Here is a 19,873-nt window from a genome sequence, read left to right as displayed (position 1 = left end):
AGTTAGGTTTTTTGCCCCCACTGCTCTTCTTGGAAGGCTGTTCCAGAACTTAATTCCTCTAATGGCTAGAAACCTTCATCTAATTTCAAGCCTAATATTGTTGATGGCCAGTTTATATCCATTTGTTCTTGTGTCCACATTGGAGCTTAACTTAAATAACTCCTCTTACTCCCTGGTATTTATCCCTCTGATGGATTTGTAGAGAGCAATCATATCTCCCCTCAGCCTTCTTTTGGTTAGGCTAAACAAGTAAAGCTCTTTGAGTCTCCTCCAATAAGGTAGGCTTTCCATTCCTCAGATCATCCTAGTAGCCCTTTTCTGCACTTGTTCCAGTTTGAATTAATCTTTCTTAAACATGGGAGCCTAGAACTTCACACAGTATTCCAGATGAGGTCTCACCAGTGCTTTGTATAATGCACTTCCTCTATCTCTACTGGAAATACCTACCCTGATGCATGCTAGGTTTGCATTAGCCTTTTTTCACAGTTGCATCACACCAGCAGATCATAGTCATCCTGTGATCTGCTAATACACCCAGGTCTTTCTCTGCCTCTGTCATTTCCAACTGATAAGTCCACAGCTTTTAGCAAAAATTCTTGTTTTTAGTTCCTAAGCGTATGACCTTGAACTTTGCACTATTAAATTTCATCCCATTTCTATTACTCCAGTTTACAAAGTTGTCCAGATCGTCTTGTATGATATTCTGGTCCTCCTCCATATTGAGAATACCTCCCAACTTTGTGTTATCCGCAGATTTTATTAGCAAACTCCCACTTTTTGTGCCAAGATCATTAGTGAAAATGTTAAATAAGATTGGTTCCAAGACGGATCCCTGAGGAACACCACCCATTATCTTCCTCCGGACTGACTGTTCACCTTTCAGTATGACTTCACCTTTCATCAGTGATTTTATTGATAGATCCATACTGTTAAGCATTACAATAGATGATAGTTCCATGTTGTGCTGACAGGGTGTTAGGGTGCACATTTGGTATCAGTGATCTTTGGGTGAATGGATTGACACCAGCTCTGGCTCTAGTATTTCTGCTGCCCTGGGTAAACTGGAAAAATATCCAGCCCACACAGCCTGCAGTGACTTACATAATAAAGTCACTAAATGGCTTTCACCCCCTAATGAGATAGACCAGAAGGAAGTGCAGTCACAGACTACTGCAATCCAACACTTAATGCAAAATTGTTGGTTTTGTGCTTAGTACATGGGTTAATGTAATAAATGCAAGAGACTATAGATAGACAGATGAGATACCATGCATCTTTAATCTGGAATTTGGAGTCAGTACAGTAGTGAGAGGGGTCTATTTCAGTCAGTGCCAGTCTGTGGGGCTTCAAGCTCCATGTGAGTATGCCATTAACCAAATCTTCCTCTCTTCCACTATCACTTGTTATAAGCAATGTCCCTGATCATCTCTGTTACATGTGGTCAAAGTCCTCTGGCTTTGGTCAAGGTGAGCTATTTTCAATATTTATAAATGTATTATTAACTTTTCAAGGGTGCAGAAAATGTTCAAGGTGCCTCCTAAAATGAGCAAAGGCTTGGTCCCTGCCACATAGCAAATTCAAGGAGACAAGCTGAGTGAGGTCCTGACTAGAGAGGAAAGGGGGGCATGTGGGGATGGAGCACAAGTCCATCTTGCTGGTCACTCAATGAGGCATGTGTACCCTTGGCAGCGTTGCTTTCCTCTTTGGTGTCGACCCACACTTCGGGGTCAGGGAAGGAAAATCTGGTTCCCACTAAAGAGATGACTCCCCCCCCCCATGATGGTTTCAGATAGTTTTTTCCCTTTGCACTGAGAATGTGTAACCCACTGGTGAGTGTATGTTACAAGTCACTGTCTGCAGTGATCCATAGACCACAGAGGATATGAGTTGTTACAGCCACAATTTAAAGCAGCTTGGATGTTTAGCTCAAGTTTTAGTAACATTATATGTGTAAAACTCATACTTTTAGCTCTGTAGGTCCCTGGTTCAATCTCGCATATATTAGTCAAGATGGTGGCCACTACAAGTGCGCTTCAGGGACCTCAATCCCTGTTCCCTACAGAGATGAGACTAGTGATGTATTGAGAACTGTGTTAAAATTGACAGATTTCAGAGTAACAGCCGTGTTAGTCTGTATTCGCAAAAAGAAAAGGAGGACTTGTGGCACCTTAGAGACTAACCAATTTATTTGAGCATGAGCTTTTGTGAGCTGCATCCGATGAGGTGAGCTGTAGCTCAGGAAAGCTTATGCTCAAATAAATTGGTCAGTCTCTAAGGTGCCCCAAGTCCTCCTGTTCTTCTTCCAGCACGAGGCTTTTATGTTTTTATCTAACCTTTCTTTTCCTGGGCCGTGAACGTAACAGGCTTCGGGGTGGGAGTGAGGGGTACAGGGCAGCAGACACTGATTTAGCACCACCCCTCTCTCATCTCCTCCTCCCCGCCCTGCAACCCCCTGGCTCCACCCTCCTCCCCCCCCTCCCGCCCCCGGATCCTCCCCCTTCCCTGCCCCAGCCCGCCCCCTGTTTTTCCCTCCTCCCCCTTCCCGCCCCCTGATGCTCCCTGCTCCTCCTTCCCTTCCCCCTTCCGCCCCCTAACTCTCCCCCTTTCCCGCCCCCTGGTCCTCCATCTTCACCCCCGTTCTGTCCAGGCTGTGAAGGGCCTGGTGCCTCGCAGGGACTACCACTCCCGGGAAGCAGCGCGCAGGGGCGGGGCAGCAGGCGAGCGCGGTGACGTCACGGGACGGGGCGTGGCCTGCGTGAGCGTGCCGCGGAGAAGGACGCGGTAGCTCTAGCGGGGCGGCCGAGCAAGGCTCTGTGGCGTGTGGGGTGCCCGGCCCCTCCCCCGCCCCCCTCGGCTGCTTGCGGCACCGGGCACCACAGCGAGGCCGGGGCCGGGCAGCCGTTGGGGGCCAGGAGCCGCCGGTATCCGCCCCGCTCCCCGTGGGGCTGGGGCCCCCGCGGGCCGCCGCGATGAAGTGACAGCGGGCGGGCTGTGCAGTGCGGCTGCCGGGCGGCCCCCTGTGCCCGCGGGGAGCGCTGCCGGCGCGGACCCGAGCCGAGCGGCCGCGCCATGAGCTACCAGCAGCAGCTGGCCAACTCGGCAGCCATCCGCGCCGAGATCCAGCGCTTCGAGTCCGTGCACCCCAACATCTACTCGGTCTACGAGCTGCTGGAGCGGGTGGAGGAGCCGGCGCTGCAGGGCCAGCTCCGCGAGCATGTCATCGCCATCGAGGGTAAGGGTTGCGGGCCGGGGGCTGGGCTGTCGGGGGCGCTGGGCCGGTGGGGGTGGACGCTGCCCTGGGGGTGGGGGTGGGGCTGCGCCAGGGCCTTGCTGCAGTGCCCGCGGGGCTGGATGCTGCTGTGCAGTCTGTTGGCTGTGCCCGCCTGGGGGCTGCCCTGCTTGGGGGAGCTGCACCGGCCTGCCTGCCTGCCTGCAGAGCCCTTGCTGGTGGGTGCTGCCCTGCAGCCTGCCCGAGGGGTGGCTGTGTTGGTGCGTGGGCCGCTTTGAGGCGCAAGAGCGGGGTGGCTGGATCCGTCCTAGGCAGTGGATGCCGATGCCCAGGGCTGGGTTCTTCTTTATCGCCCTCTTCTCCGCATGGGATAGCGCGTTAGTTTCTGTGCAGAGGAGCAGCGTAGATCTCCCACCTAGCTAAAGCTGGATTGGGCTGAGGCTTGGGGCGGGGGAGCAGAGCACTGTGGAGTCAAGTTTCGAGGTGCTTGCAGATCGCTGCCAGGATAGGGAGAATAGCGATCTTGTTAGGGCTGTGTTGAGGCTAAGGGATGAGTCTTTCCTGCATTCGGAGGGATTTGGTGCAAGGGGAATTCTTTGGCTTTCTGTTTGTGTTGTAAACCCTTATGCTATAAATTCCGACTTAGATATATTAAAGGGCAAGCAAGTTCTACAGCTGGTTTATAAGACAACAGTATATACAGTATAAGAACGTAGGTGCGGAGTCTGCAAAGTAGAGAGAACCAGTTTTACTTCATAGATGTGAATATGCATCTACCTATAGGACAGTTCTGAGTAGGCTATTGAACTGTCTTGGAGGTGCATGATTACAAATCCATTGCTTCTGAAAACTCAGGTAAGATAAGCTTTTTCTGTTAGATGTGTTGATGCAGCAGTATGGGAATGCATTGGAGCAAAAACCGTATATGATATAGGGAAGCTATCGAGGTCAAAAGTTGATGACCTGGACCAAATTTAGGGCAGTAATTACAAACTTTCGCAATAGCTTTCAGTATGCCTTTTACTGTAGGGGACCTACTGAGTTATGACCTCGTGGTCCTACCATTAATCTGAAGCAGAAATCAAGTTAGCAGAAGAATAATTGGAATTGACATCTAGCTAAAACCATTCAGCTTGGGTTTCTGTCTTGTCTTTTTAAAAGCATTTGTAATGAAAACCTTATAGGAATAGATGCTGTTGAGGCACAGTCATTTGAAAGACTTAATTACCCATCTTGAGTGTTATGAAATACAATTTGCGTGGCGACACACATATAATGTTACATAGCGAGTTAGTATTTGAATAACATAATAGATCTGAATAGCAAAACATAATGACAGCAATGACCAATTTGATAAAAGACATAATTTGATCCAGTGATGCATGGGGGTGGGGGGAAGGGTTCAAACAAATGCATCATACTGCTGTGTTTGCTTTGTGGTGCTTGTAACTTACCTGAAATCATGGCAAATGGTTGTCATTCTGCTTGCTCCTGTTTCTGATTCCTCTACTTTACTTTTCATTGAAGGTAATGGAAACTTATTAATGTGCACTGTTGGGAGAATGTAACACGAGCAACCACTTTTTTCTCAGTACTGTCATTTTTTCTCCCTCAGAGAGAGAGAATGCCCTGCTTTATAATGTTTTCACTGGTAGGTAACATTAAGTATGAAGGGTATGCATCATCTTCTGTAGATGAGATGCCCCGAATGTCCTACTACAAACAAGTGCATATTCATCCCTCTAACAAGATTTTGGATTAGAAGAGGCTCTCTATAATGCATCAAATTTCCACTAATCTGTTGATCCATCTAAAGGGAATGTGAAATCAAACTGTGTGTATATCTATCTACATAGCATATAATTTATGTATGTATTCTCATTTATCCCATATTATCTATATCTGGCTCACTTCATATGAAAATCATTGAGTTTTTTAATAAAACTAAGATGATGCATGGCAGTGCTGATATACTTCAAAAGCTGGGTCTAGGAGTTGATGAGTAAAAATTTCTTAAAGCATTTTGTAGCTGTGTTACTTGCATTGGACAGTGAGTCAGGAAACCAGTAAAACTGAATCATGAGAAACATGAATGAAAAAAGAGATCTTTTAAAATCATGCTACCTTATGTTCTCAGGGCTTTCCTGGTAACTGAGACTCTTGTGTGGCATTCATTCTATTTAATCAACCATTGGATTGTAACATTCAAGTCAACAAGCTCACTCTTCATTCATGTTCAATTTGCTTTAAAAGATATAGACATCTTCAGGGATAATTTATCAGATCCACAGTAATTTCCTACAGTGTATAAGATTGCTATACTCTCTTAGCTCAGCTTCTTTTGGTTATGTAAGAAACAAGTATCTGTACTTCTGACTGAACTTCATTGAACTTAGTGATATTTATGAAATATTGGTATATTCTCCGAGGAACCTTCCCCAAGGAAGTTGTCTTTCAAATTTGTTTGCAAGTTTGACATATTTGAGTAACAAAATGTGTGAATACATTGTATAACTTGCTGTGGTTTGTACAACTCCATAGTTATTAGTAGTCATGTGAAATGTTGGGGTGTAGTTGCAGGAAAACTGATATGTATGGCATGACAAATTTTGGTTAAAATGGAGTATAACTTTGACACTTATACCTTAGCAGGTACAACAAATCTGGTGGTAGAGAGAAATATGCCTGATGCCTCTGCAAATGGTATACCTGCTACTGCTGGATTTCTGATAAAGTCAGATTAGAATGGATTTGGAATTTGAAATCTGATAACTGAGTGAGGCTTATTTTAATGAATTAAAAAATACAACATCATTCTGAGAACTCCCTAAGTAAAAAAGCCATTTATCTAACAAATCGTTTAAAAATTGTAAGTACCATAGATCTTTAATTTCTAAAGCTATTGTGACATTATTATTTTAACTTTAATACCTTTTAAAAAAGATATAATGGGTTATGTCAGTGCAGCTGCTGGAACAAGAACTATTGAAATATCTTGAAACTCAGCCAGCTACAGTCGTTGACCCCATGATACTTATGATTTTTTTTGTTGTAATTTCTTTGCATTCATTTAGCTCTTGAGATGCACTTAGTCCTATAGAAGTAAGTGTATTTGGCAATCACTGAATGTGCTACCACACTGAACCTATATGATAGTATATTGCTTACCGTACATGATTCTCAAAGGTAGTGTTAAAGCATTACAAAAAATCTTGCTGATATTTGTGAACTTGTGTATATTGTTGCCTGAGTTATGACAATTCATAATGTCAGTTTTACTTTAGGTTCTTAGGGTTGCAGTATTTGTGTTCAAACACTGCTTGGAAATGTTTTGCTTAAAAACTGTTTAATTAAAACTTTTAGTTGTTTGTGTTTAATATATTTTGGCACAAGTCTGTGCCTTTGTCTTGAAGTTCAAACACCACCTAACTGAAGTATAAAATGAGTTATAATTTTCATTTGTTACACTTGAGATTTAATTGACTTACCGATATTCCTGAAATGTTACAAAACCCCAAGCAGTAACTGAAGAAAGTAATGTGTAGTATTCTTTGCGCAAAGTGTCTTAAAACAGGGCTGTTTTAAGAAATTTATCAAATATACCATGAGATGCCCAAAATATTTGGGATTTAATATCTGAATGTTACAGCAGGTATGTTGATGCCATTAAGTGAAAGATAAGTAATTAAATTGGATCAGTTTTCTTGTTCTGCTCTCTCCTGCTTTTATCAGCTCCACCTAGCATTTGATTATAAAAGCTTAACCACTGAATGGTATTTCTAGCATCAGTAATATTTTAGTAATTCTTGGCAGTATTATAGGACATCATTTAGTGATCTGTGGTCTGTAATTAAGCCAACATTACCGACTACACCAAACTTTGCTGTGGTACTTCTGTTTGCTACACACAACATAACTGACAGCTTAAGTTACTTGGTCTAGGTTTTGTGTCTTATAATACATTTCTAATTCTTCATCCAGAGGCACACTTCTTATCCTTAATACAGCTACCACAACCTTCAACACTGTTCCCTCAACTTATCCTTCTGCAAACACAACTTTACCAAATTTCTCCCTGCCAATGCTATATATAGCACAACTATTAGTTGTAGTCTGTGTTGGGTGGAGCTAATTGGTAAAACACTGCTTCAGGTGCTGATCAGAATACATTCGCTTGTGTTGGGGAGAGAGAGGCAGGAACCCTGTGTGTGTGTGTGTGTTAAACACCAAAGGACTTGGGCTGAAAGATTAGCTTTAATTGACATCTGCAACGGATAAAAAAAACTGGGTTTTTTCCATTCATTTGCTTCTTTAGGATGTATAGAAAGCCTAAAAGGTGGGGTTTGTGTGTGTGTGTGTGTTTTTTTTTTGGCAGGGGTAAGGTGAGGGTATTTTACTTGAAAATTTTGGATATGTTAATTGGATAGCCTTCAAATTTGGTGAAGGTCTTGCTATATGTCCCGGAATGTTCAGTGTGAATCTCTCTCCCTTTTAATTGGAAGGGAGGAATAGCTAAAAGATTCAAAGGTGTAATGCCTCCAGAATGATAGTTGGCTACTTAATTCAGTAACTAAATTCTAGCAATTGTATTAAAAATAATTTTCTTCTGCATTGCTCATTGTTTGCTTTCACATCATGTGACTAGAGAAGTAACATCAGTGTTTGAGTAGCTAAAACCTGAATTTCTAATTTAGGGGAGAAGGGCAGATGAGTTTTAATTTTTTTTTATGTATAAAATAGGTTCAATCCCAATTTTAGTTTTTCTTTTGCCAGGTCACCTTTAAACCTCACGTCCTACTACTTGTAGTGGCATCTGAAACCACCCTGGGCGGGGGCAGTGGGTTGGGGAGGGGAAGGAATCTGGCTCTTAAAGCTGGCAAGCTCTGCTTCACGTTGCTTCTTTTAGCTCTGTTGTCCTTGATCTGAGAGTACAGTAATAGTCCCACCACAGGAATAGTTCTAGTATATCAATACCAGGTGTGATATGAGAATAATACAAAAAAATAGGGACTAAAAGGTAGAGAAGGAAAAACAGAAGCATGTTGCTCATTTTTGGAGTTGGAATTGCATTAGTTTCTTTTGGTTACTAATTCAGAAACCACCATTATTGCATTAATAGCTGCAAGATACAAAATAAACACCTGCCTACTCATAAAAGAAACTTTACTTGGTATACCATAATGAGGTAGTAGCGTGACCCAGATAGCATAGAGTTATTGCTGCTGCTCCTGCTCAACTTCTAATCTGTCATGTGTGCCCCTCATTCCCTATGAAAATGTGGTCATGGCTAAGTGGTGATTAACACAACAGTGCATGAGCAATGTCTGTGCTTCCTTTTCACCTTTCCATCTAGTCAGTCCTAATGTACAATATTTTTAGGTTTTAGAAAACCTGACTTTGATGTGCTAATAAATTCAATTTGAATGGCATCTCATTTTTCAAGATCAGAGCTGGAGTATGTAGATGTAAGCTGCTGTACTTAATGTGTGCCTCCTCATAGGCCTTGAGGTAAGGCAGTTTATCAGGAGGTAACATGTTTCTGACAGATTCCTTTTAGGTAGGGGGTGACAGATGCTTACCTCTCTGTCAGGTTGTCGTGTATTGTCTGCCTCACAACAATGGTTGCTAAGCCTGATGCTAATCAAAAGATTGTAAAATCTACAGGAAAGAGAACCTACAGGAGAAAACAGCACAGTGAGGGTGGTTCTGTTCATGACTAAGATCAAAGGATTATTCTGATATCGGAGGCAAGCTGATATCTCATGAATGGAAGATCACAGCCAAGTCTGGCTGTAAAATGCTGGACTTTGAGTGACTATTGCTCTATAAAACATTAAAATGCCTGGTTAAGTCTAGGTTCTAGAATGCATGTTATGATTATATTTTATTTGTAACCATTTGTTTCCAATATATCTATTTGCTATCACTTGAATCTCTATACTTGGTTAAATAAACTTGTTTTCACTATAAACATAAGTGCTGTGTGTTAAAGTGAGTGGTCTGAGGTGTAATGGTAAGCTGGCGTGTATTGTTCCTTTGGGAGCAGTAAATCTGAGTCTCCTGTGGAGTAGGGGCTGGATATTCCAGGGAGATTCTTGGAGGACTCTGGATTTGGAGTGTGCCTATTGCTAACCTGTAAAGAGACAGTGGGGCCTACGTAGGCCTAGAGGGGAGTGTTCATGTTGCCTGTGGCTGGTGGAGTTAAGAAGCTGAGCCGTGGCAGACATGGACAAGGCTTGCCCAAGGTAAGGACACGTGGCAGCAAGGTGTCTCATAGCCCTGGGTATCCCTGAGGCATCATGTTTGGCATAGATCTAAAACATCTCTTCGAGATATAGTGGCTGCTTATTGTTAGTCTAACCTAATTAGGTTATTAAGATTTTGGACTAGGAAGGAGGAGAGTTGAATTATTTTAAATATTTGAATTGCTCATACTAATGTGAGATTTATTTTTGACTTGTTTTTAGACACCCGGTGCTTTAGATCAGTGGCTCTCAACCTTTCCAGACTACTCTACCCCCCTCAGGAGTCTGATTTGGCTTGTGTAACCCCAAGTTACACCTCACTTAAAAACTACTTGCTTACAAAATCAGACATAAAAATACAAAAGTGTCACAGCACACTATTACTGAAAAGTTGCTTGCTTTTTCATATTTACCCTATTGTAAAATAAATCAATCGGAATATAAATATTGTCCTTTCATTTCAGTGTATAGTATATAGAGCAGTGTAAACAAGTTGTCTGTATGAAATTTTAGTTTGTACTGACTTAGCTAGTGTTTTTTATGTATCCTGTTATAAAACTAGGTAAATCTTTAGATGAGTTGATATACTCATTGGAAGGCCTCCATGTACCCAAGGGTAAATATACCCCTGGTTGAGAATCACTGCTTCAGTGTAGTGGTTTTCAACCTGTGATCTGCAGACTGTCTAAGATTTCCAAAGAGGTCCACACCTCCATTTGAAATTTTTTAGGGATCTTCAAATGAAAACAGGTTGAAAAACAACTGCTTTAGTGCAAGACATTGCTGTGATTCAGCAACATCATTAGAAGGTGGTCTAATATTAGCTCTACCTCTGAGGTTTCTCTGGTGACAAGTATGATGAAATTTATTTTTTGCCTGAGGTATTGAAACCTAGAAATCAAATGGCAGAGGTCATTGAATCAAAGTTCACGGAAGGGGAAGACTCTACCTATTTTCCAGGTATATGGAATAACTTGCCCAAATGCTATGTGGCTCTTCAGTTTGGATATTGAATGTGCTACTAAAATTGCTTAATATATATGTGTGGTTGCAAATACAAATTCTGGGCTGACTTCTTTAACTAGTGGAGAAACACCCATGTGCATGTAAGTGTACTTCATGTTTAAGAATCATATTTAAATGAAGTGTATTTGGCTGCAGTGCTGCTCATTCTCCACACTCTATTTTTGGGCTGGATTGCTGTCATTACTTGAGCTGCTGCTGCTGCTCATTCTCTTAGCATACTGAATAATTTAAACACTTTTGTAGCCATGGAACTTTGTACTGAAATACTGTCAAATCTTGAGCTGGGGCTGGGTTGTTATTTAAATAAGGCGTCTAACGATCATCTGCTGTGTATGTTTATGAAGTGCTGATAAACTATGGCACTACGTGAATAAGTGTTAAAGGAAATAGTGCAGGTGAGTGCCAGTTGATGTGGTGTAGTGCAGTGCAAAGGGTCTATCCTCATGAGATGGTCATGGACATTACACTTGTTTATCTTTGAAACAATGAGCGTGCTATGCAGATCAATCCAAACAAGTGACAGTAAAATCTTGATACCACATTACCCAATAATATCATGTCATGTTTTTGAGACACACCTATAGATTTTTCTGAGGGTAAAAAAAATTCAGGGCAATTTTTCATTTGCATGCACATCCATGTGCCTTAGTTACTATGACTCAAGTTGTGCAGTGCTCTGAGCTGGTAACCCCCCCTGAAATTTAATAAATACAAACCAAACAAGTTTTCTAAGACTTAGTGTAAGGATTCTGAAGTCTGACAGCTTGAGGCTGTCGCAGGTCTGGACATGTATATCTATTTGGAAAGCTGGCAATCTCCTCCCCTTTCTAAAAGCAAAGCACCTGTTTCTAGCTGCAAGATAATGAATTTTAAAGATCCTTCCAGTGACAAAAAAGCTGTCCCTAGCTCAGAGCTAAGTCTTGTCATGGTGGGTGTAGTTTTTTGGGCAGTGCTGAGGGAGCCCTGATTTTGGCAAGACAATAAACTTTTTTGTGAAGGGGAGGTTGGGGTCTAAATGAACTTCAAATCTTAGAGTAAGTCATGGGGAGGTGGGTTAGTAAGAGGGGGTTCAAGTGAAGCAGTCAAAGGTGCAGGATAAGTCTTAACACATGAATTTCTTTCACAGATCTGATTTGTATGTACTTTCTGTGTGTGTACGTGAAAAGACACCATGCGATTAATGGTGATTCTAAATAGGGATAGTGGTCTAAATGTATGCCTCTGTATACTATCAGGTGGTTAGAGCAAAACTGCATTAAAGCCGTTTTTATATTTCCACTGTGGGGGGACAGATTTGTGATCTCGAATCCAACAGACTTTTAAGTTTGACAAAACAGAAACACTTCCCTGTTGTGGGTGGTATGATAGTGTTGGTTCCTGATTGCACATTTGTTCGGCCCTCTCTATGCACAGTTAGTTTTACTAGCTTCAGTAGCATATACATAATTCATAATGGCTTGTATCAAAAAAGAAAAGGCATTCCTGCCAAATTAAGACTACAATAGGTTTAAAAATCATGAAAATATTAATTACATAGTCTCAATTGCTTGGTTTCATTCTTATCTAGTGGATGATACATTCTGCTAATAGTTGTAGTAATATGTTCTTAATTGATTGGGATATGTCTCTCTAACGGTAGAATTTTGTTTGCTTTTCTTCAGCTAATAAAAAATGACTGTAGAAATTTGTAGCTTCCTTTCTTCCAGCTTCTAAGAGGACACTAAATTGATGCCATTGTGATAATATCAAAAGCTTAGTGAAGGAGTGGGTATAGCTGATTAAAAACACAATGCTGTGGTAATACTCTGTTCTCAAGCCAGAGATGGACATTTTACTAGTAACAGCTGAGAATGACCTCTCTTTTCTTAAAGCAAAGAAATAAAATAAGAGATGCTCTTGCGATGAATTATTCTGATATCTTCAGTCAATTGTGTTATGAGGGTTTAGTAGATTTTCCAGGCAGTGTGCAGACTTCCCATGCCTTTTTGTTTGGGAGTATTAGTGTACATCTGTACGGAATGATAACACAGCATAAATTAGAAGTTCACACTGCAATGTGTATAAAACCATTGCTTTTAATTTCTGTTTAAATTAGTAAGTCTTATGCACTCTGTAAGCAGTGTACATGCCGTAAAGAAAATCAGGCTCAAGCTTTAAAATCAGATTTTGACAGATCTTATGCACTGAAAGTGAAAATACATACTGTAACATACAGCTCTGTTGTCCTAATACATCGAGATCAAAGCTATCTCTACACTGCCTCATAGCTGAGACTGGGGGCGTGAATAGTAGTGTACACCAAAGCAGTGTGCACCTTTTGAAGAGGACTGCAGTAATGAGAACTAGGAACCTTTTATTTCACACTCACAGCATTCACATGGTGGCGGGGGTTACAGTGCAGCACTTCTGTGGGCTCTGCTATTCACACCTCTGTAGTTTAAACTGTGGGGCAATGTCCATGAGCTCCAAGACCATGCAAAGCTGACTATTAATTTTGGGTGCTCAATCTGAGCCACCCTAAAAGGCTTGACTTTTTCTTTCCAGGTAGTGGGTGCTTTTCCCGTTAAATAGTGGTAAATTGTGGTGTCCCCAAGGAATCTGTACTGGGCCCAGTCCTATTCAACATATTCATAAATGATTTGGAAAAAGGGGTCAACAGTGAGGTGGCAAAATTTGCAGATGTTACAAAACTACTCAAGATAGTTAAGTCCCAGGCAGACTATGAAGAGCTATAAAAAGATCTCTCAAAACTGCGTGACTGGGCAACAAAATGGCAGACGAAATTCAATGTTGATAAATGCAAAGTAATGCACACTGGAAAACAATTCCAACTATACATATAAAATGATGGGGTCTAAATTAGCTGTTACCACTCTTGAAAGATCTTGGAGTCATTGGCTAATTCTCTGAAAACAGCCACTCAATGTGCAGCGGCAGTCAAAAAAGCAAACAATGTTGGGAATCATTAAGAAAGGGATAGATAATAAGACAGAATCATATTGCTTCTATATAAATCCATGGTACGCCCACATCTTTAATACTACATGCAGATGTGATTGCCCCATCTCAAAAAAGATGTATTGGACTTGGAAAAGGTTCAGAAAAGGGCAACAAAAATTATTAGGGGTATGGAATGGCTGCCGTATGAGGAGAAATTAATAAGACTGAGACTTTTCAGCTTGGAAAAGAGATGACTGGGGAGGGGGTGTGTGGGTGATATGATAGAGGTCTATAAAATCATGACTGGCATAGAGAAAGTAAATAAGGAAGTGTTTACTCCTTCTCACAACACACAAACTGGGGGCCACCAAATGAAGTTAATAGGCAGCAGGTTTAAAACAAACAAAAGGAAATATTTTTTCACACAATGCACAGTCATCCTGTGGAACTCCTTGCCAGAGGATGTTGTGAAGGCCAAGGCTATATAACAGGGTTCAAAAAAGAACTAGATAAATTCATGGATGGTAGGTCCATCAATGGCTATTAGCCAGGATGGGCAGGGATGGTGTCCTTGGCCTCTGTTTGCTGGAAGCTGGGAATAGGCAGCATGGGATGGATCACTTGATAATTATCTGTTCTGTTCATTCCCTCTGGGGCACCTGGCATTGGCCGCTGTTGGAAGACAGGATACTGGGCTAGATGGATCTTTGGTCTGACTCAGTATGGCTGCTCTTATGTTCTTAAAATCAGGCACCTTTTGTTGAGCACTCAGAATCACTCTTCACTTCCAAAATCACTGTCTCAGTGGTTATTTTTATCTTAATCCTTTACTACGTAAACAAAATGATGATTAAAAACTGTTCTCATGTCCACTTTTCCTTTTTTAATAAAGGATTTGAGTCTTTTCACCACTTGGAAATGGTCATAATACTTAATTTAAGGCTATTTAATATTTGAAAATCCTTTGTAATTTGTCTTTGACATCCTTGTAAAATGGGTATTACCTACAGTTTCTGAATGACGAAACATTGCCACTAGAGTTCCCTGAGGTTATAGCCACAAGTAAGAGTTCCTGGTCCCTTGCTCAGATGTCACCTCTCTCTCAATTGACCTGTCCTTGTTATCTAACATTGTGCATGATGTGAAGTCCCGTAGGCAGAATTCTTAGTGGATAAGAGTCTAAACTCGTGATACTGAAATTACTACCAAGGGGTCACTGGTTCTTGACAGCAGTTGGACTGAGTTAGAAGAAACCATGATGAAACAATCTAAAAACAATATTTTCAGTGTTTGAATTCTTGGTACCTTAAACATTTTTACGCTTGGGTATCTGTTGGTCAGTGTATTTCACCTCAGTAGAGATGCTTAAGGCTCTTTTCCTGTTCCTCCTTTGAATTAAGACTCACTGCTGGAGTGCTGCAGCACTGCACTCTGATGTCTGATCTCCCTGTCAGTTTACTCGGCCTTAATCTGAGAGCTACTCTAGGATCACTGCTTTTCACAACAGAGCTTGAGAATACGAATGAGTCGCTCCATGTCTAGTTGGCAGCCGGTATCAAGTGGAGTGCCCCAAGGGTCGGTCCTGGGGCCGGTTTTGTTCAATATCTTCATAAATGATCTGGAGGATGGTGTGGATTGCACCCTCGGCAAGTTTGCAGATGACACTAAACTGGGAGGAGAGGTAGATACGCTGGAGGGTAGGGATAGGATACAGAGGGCCCTAGACAAATGAGAGGATTGGGCCCAAAGAAATCTGAGGTTCAACAAGGACAAATGCGGAGTCCTGCACTTAGGATGGAAGAATCCCATGCACCGCTACAGACTAGGGACCGAATGGCTCGGCAGCAGTTCTGCAGAAAAGGACCGAGGGGTTACAGTGGACGAGAAGCTGGATATGAGTCAATAGTGTGCTGTTGTTGCCAAGAAGGCCAATGGCATTTTGGGATATATAAGTAGGGCCATTGCCAGCAGATCGAGGGACGTGATCATTCCCCTCTATTCGACATTGGTGAGGCCTCATCTGGAGTACTGTGTCCAGTTTTGGGCCCCACACTACAAGAATGATGTGGAAAAATTGGAGAGAGTCCAGCGGAGGGCAACAAAAATGATTGGGGCACTGGAACACGTGACTTCTGAGGAGAGGCTGAGGGAACTGGGATTGTTTAGTCTGCAGAAGAGAAGAATGAGGAAAGATTTGATAGCTGCTTTCAACTACCTGAAAGGTGGTTCCAAAGAGGATGGCTCTAGACTGTTCTCAGTGGTAGCGGATGACAGAACAAGGAGTAATGGTCTCAAGTTGCAGTGGGGGAGGTTTAGGTTGGATATTAGGAAACGTTTTCACTAGGAGGGTGGTGAAACACTGGAATGCGTTACCTAGGGAGGTGGTGGATTCTCCTTCCTTAGCGGTTTTTAAGGTCAGGCTTGACAAAGCACTGGCTGGGATGATTTAATTGGGGATTGGTCCTGCTTTGAGCAGGGGGTTGGACTAGATGACCTCCTGAGGTCCTTTCCAACCCTGATATTCTATGATATTCTATGAATGATTTCAGAATAGCAGCCGTGTTAGTCTGTATTCGCAAAAAGAAGAGTACTTGTGGCACCTTAGAGACTAACAAATTTATGTGAGCATAAGCTTTCGTGAGTTACAGCTCACGTCATTGGATGCATTCAGTGAAAAATACAGGTGAATGTTTCACCTCTCAAACTGCTAGGGACGAACTATGCGTTCTCAGTAATTGAAACCTGTGAAAATTCTTCTAAAAGCAGCCTGAAGATGCTGGATACTAAATCTGCCTTCCTGCTGACTCTGTCAAATGGTGTTGGTGTCCTTTAATGGAGAGGAGCTGTTTCCACTCTGGTCTGTCTTCTGCTAGTGAATTTGTTTTTTAAAAAAAAAAAAACCTTCAGGTAGAGAAGACATCCTAGAACTAACCTTATATCATCTAGGTATTTCCTTCACATTGTAGTTTATTTTATGGAAACAAGGCTTAGAAAAGAATAGTGCATGAAGAAACCATACCACTGTTCCTCTTCATGCTCCATACAGCTCAAGAATGACATTTTCCTCTCATCAGTACTAGTTATCAGTGTTATCTAGGACAAAACATTGTTTTCTTAATTTGATATATTGCCTTTCCTTTGGCGTTAAACGGATCTCCATATAGGTTATATGGAGAAAGTATTTACATCCGTTTAACTTTATCATCAGCAATAGCTCATCCAGGTTTTCAACAGTACGTTTAATCATGATACCTCATTCATCCTGACCTTCATAGACACGAGTTTAACAAAGTATGAACCTTCTAGATGTGTGAAACCTGGAAGCTACTTCAATTCCTAGCTAAAATGTCAAACCTCTGTAGATGTGAGTGACTCACTCACCTGATGTGAGCCTCAACCTCAGCCTGCTCCAAATATCAGACCTTCTCCAAATTTTTATAAGTAGCTTACATTAGGGATAGTTTCACTTACCTAAAGATCCGGTTCTCTGTCCTTAGTTCTTAAGCTCAGGTTATGTCTCCACCAGTGCTTCCCAAACTTGTTCTACCACTTGGGCAGGGAAAGCCCCGGCCGGGCCGGTTTATTTACCTGCTATGTCCGCAGGTTTGGCCGATCGCGGCTCCCAGCCAATGGGAGCTGCTGGAAGTGGCGACCAGTACGTCCCTTGGCCCATGCTGCTTCCAGCAGCTCCCATTGGCCTGGAGCAGCGAACTGCGGCCACTGGGAGCTGCGATTGGCCGAACCTGCGGATGCAGCAGCTAAACAAACCATCCCGGCCGGGGCTTTCCCTGCCCAAGTGGTGGAACAAGTTTGGGAACCACTGGTCTACACTATTAAAAATAAAATCCCCATGGCAGCAAGTCTTGGAGGCTGGGACATAGTTGGGGATTGGCCCTGCTCCGGGCAGGGGATTGGACTAGATGACCTCCAGAGGTCCCTTCCAACTCTGATATTCTATGAACTGACTTGGACTTGTGCTACAGGGCTAAAAATAGTAGTGTAGATGAAATCTGAAATCTGGCAAGAGGGAGGGTCTCAAAGCCTGGGATCCAGCCTGAGTGGGAACAACATAGATGGAATCTTTGAGACTCTCTGCTGCTGTGTTTGCAATGTAGATGTACCCTCAGATTTCTGGCACTGAACTTCTTTACCTCCATGTTTGTTTGCTTATAGCTGCTGGACAAGATTCCTACGAAAACTGTGCAACTTCAAGCTGCTGGTGCAAGTCCTCACCACAACCTTCTTAATCATCAGCGGATGACTCGCTAGTTCTTGATTGGCTGTGAATTGATGTAAACATATTGGGAGTCCTGTGCATTATAGAACTCTGTCTTCCATCTGTCCTTGAAAAGATGGAGTTCTGGTTAACCAAAAAAAGAGGATCTATTTTTTTTACCTTTTTAAGCTCAAATACTAGAATGTGAAATTGATTTAAAATCATTCTACAAAAGACCAGAGTGGATAGTCTATTAACGTCAGTTGTATTCCAGGAGATATTAAAATGTTTGAGGGCCTCCAATATTTGAAGTTTGTAACAGATGAAATCAATGTATCAAGCATGAAAATAATCCAGTAGGCTGACTCCTGGAAGTATTAAGGTGTATTTTGCAGGGTATTCTTACTCTTGGGCTCAGAAGCCTACAGCTCTGTCCAATGAGACTTGCAGTGCAATCATTTAAATGGCAGTTACTTTAACAAGCACTTCAAGAACTTTTCTGCTTGGCTAATGCAGCTTTGAGCTTTCCTGCCTCCCTGGGTTGCAAACAAGCAAGGGATTAAATTCACCAAAAAAACTTGAATTTTTTTTTTCATTTTTCTTGAAATAACTTGTTGCCTTGCCTTTTTCATTCACTAAGAACTACTTCTTGCTTCTTTCCACGAGTAATGGCCAGACCACTGGATATTCATATAGGAAAGTAATAGTTGACTTGTCTTTTATTTCTTAAAATAGATGACCTCCACTGTTCCAGACGGAACCTTATTATATTTTTTAAAAAATTGTATGATCTCTACAAGTTAATAGAATTCTAGTTTTATCATCTATAATACTAGTATTGGCATCCTTCACCTACTAATTAAAAAAAACTGCTGGTTTTGGATGCCACCTTTGTCCGGGTAGTGCCGCAGCAGTTCAACAGAATGCTCATTCTCCCATAAGGCACTTAGGTTCAGAGCCTAGTTAGATGAGTTATAGCTAAAGCAGCGTTTGTCTTCCATTTTGATGATGAAGTTGCTTCCTGTAATTTTTTTTTAATATAGCACCAAAACAATTCCAGCATGGTTGAACCAGTGACTTCAGTAAATTGAATAAGGTATGCACTTAATATGATGGAATGTGTAGTTATTAAATATCTTCTAGCATATTGTAAGTGGATTGTGAGGGACAAGGTTGAAGATAGAATACTTCAACTAGCCAGACAAATGTGATTCCAACTGCTCTGCCTTGGATGGCACAGTTAAAAATTAAACATTTGTGAACCAGTCCATTTTTTTACATCATAATTACATAGCTCAGAATCCTGCTGTCTGACTGGATTTTTCCTTCATTCAGCCCACTTTACAAGTAAATGTTTTCCATGAGTACTTTATCTTCAGATGCACATGTATGTCTGCTGATAGATCCTACAAGATGAGTTGTAACAGTGCAATATTGTAATTCCACAATTAGACCAGAATTTTACAAATTAGCTTTATCGCCATCTCTGTGAACTTTTGTATTAATTAAATGCTAAGCACTATAATGGGATGGGTCTATTTAACTTGATCTCATAGTAAAACTAAGAAAAAAATTGCACACTATGGAATCATAGAATATCAGGGTTGGAAGGGACCCCAGAAGGTCATCTAGTCCAACCCCCTGCTCAAAGCAGGACCAATTCCCAGTTAAATAATCCCAGCCAGGGCTTTGTCAAGCCTGACCTTAAAAACCTCTAAGGAAGGAGATTCTACCACCTCCCTAGGTAACGCATTCCAGTGTTTCACCACCCTCCTAGTGAAAAAGTTTTTCCTAATATCCAATCTAAACCTCCCCCACTGCAACTTGAGACCATTACTCCTCGTTCTGTCATCTGCTACCATTGAGAACAGTCTAGAGCCATCCTCTTTGGAACCCCCTTTCAGGTAGTTGAAAGCAGCTATCAAATCCCCCCTCATTCTTCTCTTCTGCAGGCTAAACAATCCCAGCTCCCTCAGCCTCTCCTCATAACTCATGTGTTCCAGACCCCTAATCATTTCTGTTGCCCTTCGCTGGACTCTCTCCAATTTATCCACATCCTTCTTGTAGTGTGGGGCCCAAAACTGGACACAGTACTCCAGATGAGGCCTCACCAATGTCGAATAGAGGGGAGCGATCACGTCCCTCGATCTGCTCGCTATGCCCCTACTTATACAAGATCAAGTGGAGTGCCCCAAGGGTCGGTCCTGGGGCCGGTTT

The 19,873-nt window shown here is 42.0% G+C and overlaps 1 protein-coding gene across 6 annotated transcripts in view; it reads left to right on the top strand.

The window, feature by feature from the left end:
- The first annotated feature begins 2,740 nt into the window (after nucleotides 1–2,740).
- AGAP1 (ArfGAP with GTPase domain, ankyrin repeat and PH domain 1) overlaps nucleotides 2,741–19,873 on the top strand; it is a 694,311-nt gene continuing 677,178 nt past the window's right edge. For all 6 annotated transcript variants that reach the window (XM_073306802.2, XM_073306800.2, XM_073306804.2 and 3 more), the window contains exon 1: nucleotides 2,741–3,232. In XM_073306802.2, coding sequence (XP_073162903.1) covers nucleotides 3,070–3,232 — 163 coding nt within the window. In that variant the 5' untranslated portion in view covers nucleotides 2,741–3,069. The remainder of the gene's footprint in view (nucleotides 3,233–19,873) is intronic.

This window comes from Lepidochelys kempii, chromosome 11 (genome assembly GCF_965140285.1).
Source record: "Lepidochelys kempii isolate rLepKem1 chromosome 11, rLepKem1.hap1, whole genome shotgun sequence".
Taxonomy (NCBI): Eukaryota; Metazoa; Chordata; order Testudines; family Cheloniidae; genus Lepidochelys; species Lepidochelys kempii.
Note: the sequence above shows the minus strand (reverse complement) of the source record. Positions and strands in the feature narration are given on the sequence as shown.